Source organism: Lepus europaeus, chromosome 1 (assembly GCF_033115175.1).
Source record: "Lepus europaeus isolate LE1 chromosome 1, mLepTim1.pri, whole genome shotgun sequence".
NCBI classification, from domain to species: Eukaryota; Metazoa; Chordata; class Mammalia; order Lagomorpha; family Leporidae; genus Lepus; species Lepus europaeus.
The window spans coordinates 66,548,030-66,557,863 of NC_084827.1; the positions used below are offsets into that span (position 1 = coordinate 66,548,030).

The following is a 9,834-nucleotide window of genomic DNA, read 5'->3' on the forward strand; positions in this document are numbered from 1 at the left end:
CACCTTGGGGTTGGCTTTTCCTCTCTCAGTTCCATCTCCTAAATCTGATAACTCAAGAAGGCTTAAAAGGGGCTGCTTGCTTAGATCCCACCTGGCTCTCATTAAGCAGGAGACAAAGACAGGGCTAAGCCGCTGGCTGATTGCGGAGCAGTCCGCGCCCACCTGCTGCCTGGCCTGCGGGTGACCATGGTGACGCGCGAGGACAGCCTGATTGGGAAGTGTTGCGAACTGAGTAATCTCCAGCGACAGGGAGCTTACGCTGCCGGAGCGCTGAACCCTGATCTAATGAGAGATGTGTTCACGGTGAGCCGGCCACACCTGAAGAGGAGCGAAAGCTGCCTCTAGGCTGAGGAACAGGAGCTTCTGATTCATTCACTCGCTATCCCGCCTCCGGCCCTGACAGCAGGCACCATGGACACGGCCTCCAGCTTGGGGGGTGGTGGGGGGAGGAGACTTTTCTACTTTCCAATAGGGGCTCACCTTAGCTGGGGTTCCTGGGTCTCACTCATGCTGCTCCCTCACTTGTGTTCAGAAATATTCAGAGGGTATGGGTGTGACACTCATTCTGCCAGGAGGCCCCTCTTACCGCGAGGGGCCATGCTTGCTGGACAGGCCGGCGGGCCTGCAGGCAGGGGGCAGAGAGAGGAAGTGAGGCTTCTGTGGCTGAATGTTTGGATACCACCTAAAGTGCTCCCTCCCAAATAGGAAGGGGCTGGCAGAACAGAGTGGGCGTGGAGAAGATGCACCTGCTGCCTCTGCCCTGCCCCTGCCCCCCATCCCCCCACCCCCAGGAGGCAGCAAGAGTGCCAACTTGGCCTTGGGGATTTAATGACTACTTCAATTGGCAAACTTCCTTCTTCTAAATCAAGAGGCCAAGTCCAATTCTGGTCCAGATGCTGGAAAGTATCTCATGGCGTGCTCGACTTCCTGCCAGCCCAGGAAGAACTGACCAGGCTCGCTAGGGAGGGCAGGAAGGGGTGGATGCAGTCTCACCTGGAAGGCAAGGGAACCCCATGTCCCTGAATGGCCTGCTTCCCTCCACCGCCCTAACCTGCCGCCCCGCCCGCTGAGGTTTTCATCTGTGGGCTGCACGGGGAAGGAAGCAGGTGCACAAAGTTCCTTCTCCAGGCTGGGAAGCATCAGCCAAGACACTGAGCTGGGAACCCTGGGACTTGGCGCCGAGGCCAGCTCTGCGGCGGACAAGGGGACCCTGGAGACCGCGTCCTGGGCCTCCGTTGCCTTCTCCAGGGAACTGAAGGGTTCAGACTGGAAGAGCAATGAGCCTGGAAGGGTCCCAGCTAAGGACTCTGTTTACTGTGCCCCTGCACCTCCGCACTCTACACAATTAGCACCCCCCCCCCCGCCCCCGCCAGGCGGGCATTATCCTCCCTGTTTTACGGAGCTATCAGGTTCCAAGTCCTTGGCAAGATTTTGCAGATGAAGAAATGCCGTTCAGAGAGCTGGGAATGGCGGGTCCCTGGGGCCCCAAAGCCAGGCTCTCTCCTCTACAGTCAGCTGCCTGCTCCCTACCCGGCCAGCACTCGGGCAGGCAGCTTCCGACTTGAGCTCAGAACTTTCCCTTTTTAACTGCCTGAAGCCCCACCCTGCACTCTGTTCTCTGATAAGCCCAGAGGGAGAGAGAAGGCCATGGAACAAGCAGGACAGCAAACATGAGCAGGAGAGGAACCTACATGTTGGACATCTCCAGGCTGAGAGTGCACATCTGTGGTCCCAGCTCGACCAGGCCAGGCCCTGGGGACCTCAGCAGGGGAACAGGTGGCCCTGCCTGAGCTCTCTGCTGGCCCCGAGGCCAGCACGACTCCGTGCCAACTCTGTCCTCTCTTCCCAGGTTGCCTGCCTGAGGCACTTGCCCTTAGTTCTCGGCCTCCTTGAGCAAACCTCCTCCCCTCCCCTTCCTCCCAGCGGCACCATCTGCCCCACTACACCCATGCACTCATCACACTTAGACACCTGCTCCCTACCGGCCCCTCTGCAGGGCACCGGAGTCAGAGGTGAGTAAGACACAGCGTAGGCTCTCTGGGTGCTCCTGGCTGACTGGGACGCGGGCATCCGTAGTTGTAACAGACCTTGAAAGTAACTGAGGGGGCCCACCCAGGTGAGACCCTTTGGTCTGTAGACAACCTGGTTCCCCGCAGGTAGGCTGGGACTCTGTAAGCTGCCTGGGTTCTCTGAGGACAAGACCTGTCTCTCGCCCCAGGAGAGAGCTGCTGAGCCAGACACACCTGGGTTCAAACCCCACTCTGCAGCTTGCTAAGGCGTACCCTCGCAGTCTCTCTGAGCTCGGTTTCCCTATCTGCCCACACGAGACAGCAATGGCGCCTTCCTGTTGTCCTCAACCGGGATGTTGTACACCAAGCCTCAGCCGGCTGCCCAGAACACTCCTCATGGTGCAAGAAAAGCTTGCTATTAATTTTACCATGGCCACACTCGGATGGATAAAAACGCCTCCGGGTGGTATTTCCAGAACCCACTTCTGGAGCCCATCTCGGAGGCGGCCTGGGATGCTGGGAGGCCTCGGGGTGCCCCCTGCCAGGGTTCCAGTCGCCCTGGGCCCCCATGCGAGTGCACCTTCCCCTTCGTCTGCCCAGTGTGACCAGCCACGCCTCTCCGGGCAGCCCGTCCACAAATTTCGGGGAAATGAGCCTGACGGGGAACTTTGCCGGGAAGAGCTCTGCGGGCAAAGGCAGCGGAACACAGAGCAGCCCGGGTCGGGCGTCCCCGCCCCCGCCCCCGCCCCTGCCCCTCGGTGGCTGGGAGTCCTGGCCCGGAGGATCCATGAAGGTCGCTCCCACGGCTGCCGACCCCTCCCCGGGGACGGGCGGGCCAGGGCAGCGGGGCACCGGGGACCTGTGGCTCAGCAGGGACCGCCACGAAGGGCGCCGCCTTCAGCTCGCTCGCCTCGGGACGCCCGCTCCCCACTAGTTACTCCCCGGCCCTGCCGACCCCGCCCAGCGCAAGCGACTAACGTCTCCCGAGGAGGAAGTGCAAGGGCTGACACCGGCGACCCGGCTTCTCCGCCGCCGGGCGCACGTGGCGCGGTCCCAGGGGGGCGGGGGAGGCGTCCAAACGCCTGGTGGTGCCCAGGCTCCGCGCGCGCGGATGGCGCTGGGTGCAGCCGGGTGGGCTCCGGGGCTGGGGTCCCGGCACAGCCTAGAGCCGCACGGTGACCAGGGAAGAGCACTCACCTCTGCGGCCCGCCGCTCAGAACAGCGGTGGCGGCGGCTGCAGGTCCGCGGTGGAGGCGGTGGCTCGGCTCCAGGCTCCTCCTTCCCGCGTGCCCCACCCACTCATGAGGGCCGGACCTGCCCGGGAGGTGGCTGCCCGCCAGCCCGCCGCTGCTTATCCGGCTCAGCCACCTTCCGGGGGCACAATCGGGTAGCCCCAGGGTCCCTAGTAGCTGCCCCGCTCAGAAACCCCGGCGACCACCCTCCCTCTCCGGCCCAGCCCCGCGCGACACTTCCTCATGTGCACGTGGCTAAAGTGAGCCGAACTCCGAGACCCCTCCTAACCCGGATGAGCAGAGAGTGCAAGCCAGGGCAAACTCTGATGCCCCACCCCGCCACGCCTTAACCCCAGGAGTCTATGTCCATTCTTTGAACAGCGGTTGAGTGGCAGCCCAGGGGCGCACGGGCGGGGCGAGGTCGCCAGACCACGGGGTCCTTCCCTGTAAACAAGGCTGCACACAGGCCCTTGTGGTCCTGGGGCCATCTGGAGCCGGGAGCTAGTGGGCAGCCTTAGCATCCAGGAGCTGCTGACCATGCTGCCTCAGTGTCTAGACCTTGGGGGCTCCAAAGCCCCACCCTGCCCTTGAGAGGTGCGCCTGCCCTGGGCACTGCTCCCTGCCCCTCACTGGGCGGCCTGCGGTGCGCTGAGCTGGAGGAGTACTCTTGGCCACCTCTGGAGAGACCTGGGCAGTGGGCTGAAGCCCTTACTCATCTAGGGCTGTTCTGGCTGCTGAGATGGCCCCTCCCTTTACAGGTGGGACACGGGGGAGAGAAAGGGGCAGGGGCTTTGATAGTTAAGGAGTGTGCTGAATACACCCAGCTTCTGGAAGGCCGAGAGGGAGTTTCCCGGCCCTTAGGAGGCTTCTGGAATATTCCTGAAGCAGGAGGCAGATTCCATTAGCCCCGGATAAGTAGCTGCAGGTTATTCTTCAGAAGTCTTCGGATCCTATTTTCCAGGAAACCAACCTGTGTTGGGCAGATAAGACCAAGAGAGGCCAGAGGCAGGGGACCTGGGCCTCAGGAATAGCTCACGGCCGGACCCCATGAGGCCCGCAGGGTGTGGGGAGAGGAGAGATGAATTGGAGAGGCTGCTGTGAGGAGCCTCCTCCATTCTTCCACCTGCTGCTGCTACTGGGAGCACCTCCCCCCTCTCACTCACCTCCCGGCTGCCTCTGGCTTTGAGTGCCCACCCCTGCCAGCTCTCAGCTCAGCCAGAGCCCAAGGCCCAGAATATCTCCTGCCTCTTAATGAGCCTGCAGCCCACTCTGCCACGGGGTGACACCCACTCTGAGCTCCTAGGTCCTTCGTCATTTGCCGTGCCAAGCAGTGCTGGGGACACAGGTGTCCCATGCTGGCCACTGGCCTGGGGAAGCCAGGTCTGGCCAGTGGCCTCTGCAGCGGGTTGCCATCTTTTGGAAGACCAGAACCAGTTCCTAGGCCCCTCTGTCACCGTTAGCACGGTGCCCTTGCTCACACAACAAACACAGAGGAGTTCTTTAAATAACCGCTGTGGCTGATGGGAGTCTCCGAGTGTCCTTCTTGAGGCACCAGTGCTTGCACGAGGAGATGGAGCTGGGTAAATGGGGGTGCTGGGAGGTCATCCAGCATCCTGGGTGGGATCCTAGGAGCCTTGTAGCATCCCTGGGACATGGTGAGTCTCTGGTTTGCGGGGGGGGGGGGGGAGTCCCCATGAGTTGGAGAGAGAGAGAGAGATGTAAAAGCTGAGCTGAGCTGGCAGAGGTCTCCAGAGGATTGCTCTGGGGGGCCACATGGGCTTGTGCTAGAGAACATTGAGGGGCCCCTGAAATGCGCAGGCAGGCCTGGTGGGACCCACACGCCTTGGTGGACAGAGCTCTATCCTGCTGCCGGCCGTTGGGGGCACGCCTGTGAGCCATGCCTCGGGGACTCTGAGTGCCCTGCGTGTGACCTTGTCACACCTGGCGCAGGAACTGTGGGAGTCTGAGGATTGAATTCCCCCAAGCAGAGGAGCTTTCTCCTGCTCCAGGAAGCCAGGGCCTGCGCCCAGATTGGTTGAGAACCGCTCAGGCCAAGTGCGGGGTGGGCAGAGCCTTCCCTCTAGCATGTTGGCAGATCCGATTACTCCTCCGCGGCTCAAAACCCTCCCAGCACTCCCCAGGGCTCCCAGAGCAAAATCAAGTGTGGAAGGGCTGTCGGGGCAGCCTGTCGGCTGGCTGCCTCCTCTCCCCTCCTCTGACTGTCCCGCACCACCCATCACATCAGTTCAGACAGTGTCCCCAGCCCTCGCTGATCCCTCTGCCTGATCCCAGGTGTCCCGCGGCCCCTCGCTTCCTCCTTCAAGTCGGTGCTGAAACCTCATCTCCGTGACACGCACCCTGGTCACCCCATCCCTCACCCATGCTCCCAGCTGCTGTGGTTTGCATCCTGTTGGGATTTAATTGCCAGTGCTAGGTTACTGGGAGGTGGGCCAAAGGTCACAGGGACACTGCCTACATCGTGAGTTAGGGCTGTTACTGCAGGGTTGATTTAGCTATGGAAGGGGAGGTCCCTTTTCTCCTCTCTCTCTCTCTCTCCCTCCCTCCCTCCCTCTCTCTCTCTCTCTCTCAACATATTATGATGCAGGTGAGGCCAGATGCAGCCCCATGGTCAGTTTCCAGCATTGAGACCCAAGCATAAACATTGAGTTTTCTGTTGTAGCAGCGGAAAACAGCCGAGACACCTGCTCTTTCTCGCTTTCCTTCCTAGCCTTTGTCACCTTCGAACACACTGTGCCGCAGACTTTGCACGTTTGCTGTTTAGCAACTGTCTTCCCCCATGGAAAAGCGAGCTCCTCATGCAACATTTTTTCTCCTCTTATTCACCCCCGTGTATCGTTAGTGCCTAGAGCAGGGCATGGCACATAGTAGGTGCTCAGAAAAGCAAACCAATGGCTGTGTTTCAAAACGTTCATGGAAAACAGAATTAAAAGATTCAGTTTCTTTTGGTGCAAAGATCTTTGAGATTCAACAGTGCCCAGCAAGAGAATCTAGACTCCCACTGTGGCTCAATGGAAGAGGGATATTGTTTACTGTGGCCTTCTTGGCTTGATCCAGCATGCACAGGCCAGGACAGGGCCCATCCATCTCACAAAATACTCTAGTTGATTATTAAAATGAGATGTCACAGCTGTAACTATGACTTTCAAATAAATAAATTAATCTTTTTTAAAAATTAAAAAAAAATTTTTGTTGTCAGGCAGAGTTAGACAGTGAGAGAGAGAGAGAGAGAGAGAGAGAGAAAGGTCTTTCTTCCCCCAAATGGCCGCTATGGTCAGCGCGCTGCGCTGATCCGAAGCCAAGAGCCAGGTGCTTCCTCCTGGTCTCCCATGCAGGTGCAAGGCCCAAGCACTAGGGCCATCCTCCACTGCCTTCCCGGGCCACAGCAGAGAGCTGGACTGGAAGAGGAGCAACCGGGACAGAACCGGTGCCCCAACCAGGACTAGAACCCGGGGTGCTGGCGCCACAGGCGGAGGATTAGCCAAGTGAGCCGCAGCGCTGGCCAATAAATAAATCTTTTAAAAAAAAATGAGATGGTCACAGACAGCCGTGTGCCCCCATGTACTGTGAGAGTCCTGCCAGCAGTCAGGCCCCCTGGATCTGGTGTTGCATGAGCCAAGTGGGCTCAGGCTATGGCCCCAGAGAAGCCGCCACTCCCCCATGCTGCCATGACCAAGCACCCTGAGACTCCTAGCTCCTGGAACGCAGGAAGCTGCCCCCGTAAATGAGAGAGGCAGTGAGGCTGCACTCCGAGTGCAGATTCCTGCCGGTGATTCAGGCCCATGGAGGAATTGCTTTTGCCATCACCTTGAGCCAAGGTTAAAACCACAGCAGCCACACCTGGAGCGGAAGCAGGGAGCAGCCCTGCGAAGGGTCTTAGGCGCGCTGGCCAAAGTGTGCGTGCGGCCTGGGAGGAAAATTTCTAGGCTGCATTTTTCTCGGCACATAGCTGGGAAGCAGCGTCATACATAGCATGGCTGTGTGCAAGCTGTGCCTTGCGGGTGCTGGAACCGCCCCTCCCCCATGCACACCCCAAACCTCCCTGCGCCCGAGTTGAGTAACAGTCTGCGGTGGCACCAGGCTGCCCTCCTTCCACGCGCTGTTGAAACCCGAGCTCTCTGAGCCCAGTGTAGGATCCCTGCAGCCACTGGGAGGCTTCATCTGTGGCCAGCACAGACAGTAGAGAAGTTTCTAAAGGCGGGGGTTCAACATGGATGTAGACAGAGGATGGGGGCTGGGCTGGGCACCAGCTGCTCTTCTAACAGGGTTCCCTTGGCACACAGTAGGTCTCAGGAAATGTTTGTGTCAGATCCAGAGTCTTGGATGGGGCTCAGACCCAGGTGGCCAACAGGGAGGTAGGGACTTTTTCTACACCTGGGAGCAGGTTCATCCTGTCTGTCTGCACTAACCCAGCACTACTTTCTCAGTTGGGGAGGATTCGAAAGGCCCCAGACAGAAGTCTGGACGTTAGTCCCTGGCACCACCCCGGGGGTGGTGCCCTCTGGCTTGGGCAGTTTCAGAACTTCGGACTGTCAGGCCTGCCCCGTGCCCCCGGATCAGATGTCCCTGGGGAATTGTATGGCACACTGAAGCTGGAGAGATGCTGAGTCCATAGTAGACTGAACACCTGGGTCAGGGTAGACGGATAGAAACCCTGAACTCCAGGCCGCTCACTCTCACTGGACTGAGAGTCAAGATCATGCTCTTCCCTTTCTCAGGGTCCTTGTGAGCCGAAGAGCCTCATTTCACCTGCTTCCGGTTTTCCAGAAATATGGGGTCAGCGATTTGACCCTTTGCAACACTCAGTACCCAGCAGACAAAGCTCAAAGCACTAAAAAATATTCGAACACAAGCAGGCTTACTCCTTTCCAATAGCTGAGCACATTTCCCTCGTCACCATGGCGGCTGGGAAGCTCACACTCATGTGCACGACTATATTATTTTGATCAAACACATTTAAATTCTACTTTCTTTTCCCCCAGTCCACGGCTTTTCTGTACCTGGTCTACTAGTAGTAGTAGCCTTTTAGGCTTTTCATGGTAAGCTGTCTCAAGTGGCCTTTGGAATAAGCCGACCGTGTAAGCAGAACAAATAGGGTGTATCTGTGCACTGCGGTGGGCAATCCTCCCTCTCCGCACCCCCTTCCCCGTGCCTGTCGTGATCTTGCTACATCCTCTGCTGCATTTTGAGAAAAGGACAGAGAGGCTTAGAGATGGACGCATCCGTGGACTTGGCCAAGGTCCTCAACCCAGATCCTCCCTGCCCAAAGAGGCCAGCTCACCAGGTCTGGTGTTTGAGGCGCTGTCCTGGGTGTTAGGTGATTCTCCACAGCCCAGACCAGGGACCGTGGGGCAGGGGCCCAGAGCTCCAGGAGCCTCCTCTGCCATGTCTCCGGGTGTGCTGCTCCCTCCACTGCTGGGACCCCCGGCTGGGTGCCTGGAGCTCCCTCAGCACAGTGACTAGTGTCAGCCAAGGCTCAGGGACAGGTAGGTGGCAGCCCCACCCAGCATAGGCGGGGCAAGCCGGTCACTGGCCTCAGGGTCTGCAAACACTGGAAGGTCAGGGGCAGAGATAAGGCCTCCCTCCAGGGCAGGGGATGTCTTTGCCACCTGCCTGGTTTTCTTTGGTGTTGGCCCCCACCAGGGAAGAGAAGTGACATTTGGTGACCTTGAGGCAAGCACTGGGTGACATTGAGAGCACTCTCCTTTTTTATTTATTATTGGTTTGAAAAGCAGAGTGAAAGAGAGAGAGAGAGAGAGAGAGAGAGAGAGAGAGACCTTTCATCCGCTGGTTTACGCCCCAAATGGCTGCAAGGGCTGGAGCTGGGCAAAGCCAAAACCAGGAGTCAGGAGCTTCTTCTGGGTCTCCCACGTGTGTGCAGGGGCCCAAGGTTTGGATCATCTTCCACAGCTTTCCCAGACCATACCATGGAGCTGGATCAGAAGCGGAACAGCCTGGTCACCTTTACTCCCCACGAAGTCCTGCAACGTGAGTGGGGTCAGCCCCGCGTCACCAAGGAGGAGGCAGTGACTTGCTGGCATGGCACAGTGATGGCAGAGTTTGCGTTTGAGCCAGATCTCCCTCACTCCAGATCTGCTTGCTCTGCTCCTGTAGTTACAGGGCTGCCAGGAGGGCTGTGGCCCGCCTCGCACACCTGGGGCGCCTCCCTTAGTGCCCAGGATGGGGCCAGCCAGGGGTGAGCGCCCTGCAGGTGTAGTCCATGCTGCGTGGCTGGAGGCAGCTACATGAGGGGCTTTGCTCCCAAACACTGCTCATGGTGCACCTGGCCTGCAGGGGGATGCCAGCCCCGTGTTGTGTCCTTCTGAGACCCGCACAGCCGGAAGCAACTGTGGGGAATGCCAGGTAAGTCACCGAGAGTCTCCTCTGTCTGGCACCCGAGAGAGCCATCGTTCCAGAACCATCTTTGGTCATTTGCTGCCTAAGGGGGAAACCAAGTCCCTCCCTTTTCTCTTTTGCATTCTAACCTTGGGACTAGCCTCGCACTTGCAATTAAAAAAAAAAAAAAATACACCTTTCTCCTCTTGTTCATCTTGTAGCTACAGGGAGAGGGCCAG

The 9,834-nt window shown here is 58.8% G+C and overlaps 1 protein-coding gene across 2 annotated transcripts in view; it reads right to left on the reverse strand.

Annotated features, from left to right (window-relative positions):
* Nucleotides 1–8,720, reverse strand: part of STEAP3 (STEAP3 metalloreductase) — a 41,659-nt gene extending 32,939 nt beyond the window's left edge. Inside the window, exon 1 of one of the 2 annotated variants that reach the window (XM_062184962.1) lies at nucleotides 8,541–8,720. In XM_062184962.1, the coding sequence (XP_062040946.1) occupies nucleotides 8,541–8,646 (106 nt within the window). In that variant the 5' untranslated portion in view covers nucleotides 8,647–8,720. Of the gene's footprint in view, nucleotides 1–3,206; nucleotides 3,282–8,540 lie in introns of those variants that run through there. The other variant, XM_062185004.1, reaches the window with a different exon arrangement.
* Between the last annotated feature and the right edge of the window lie 1,114 nt (nucleotides 8,721–9,834).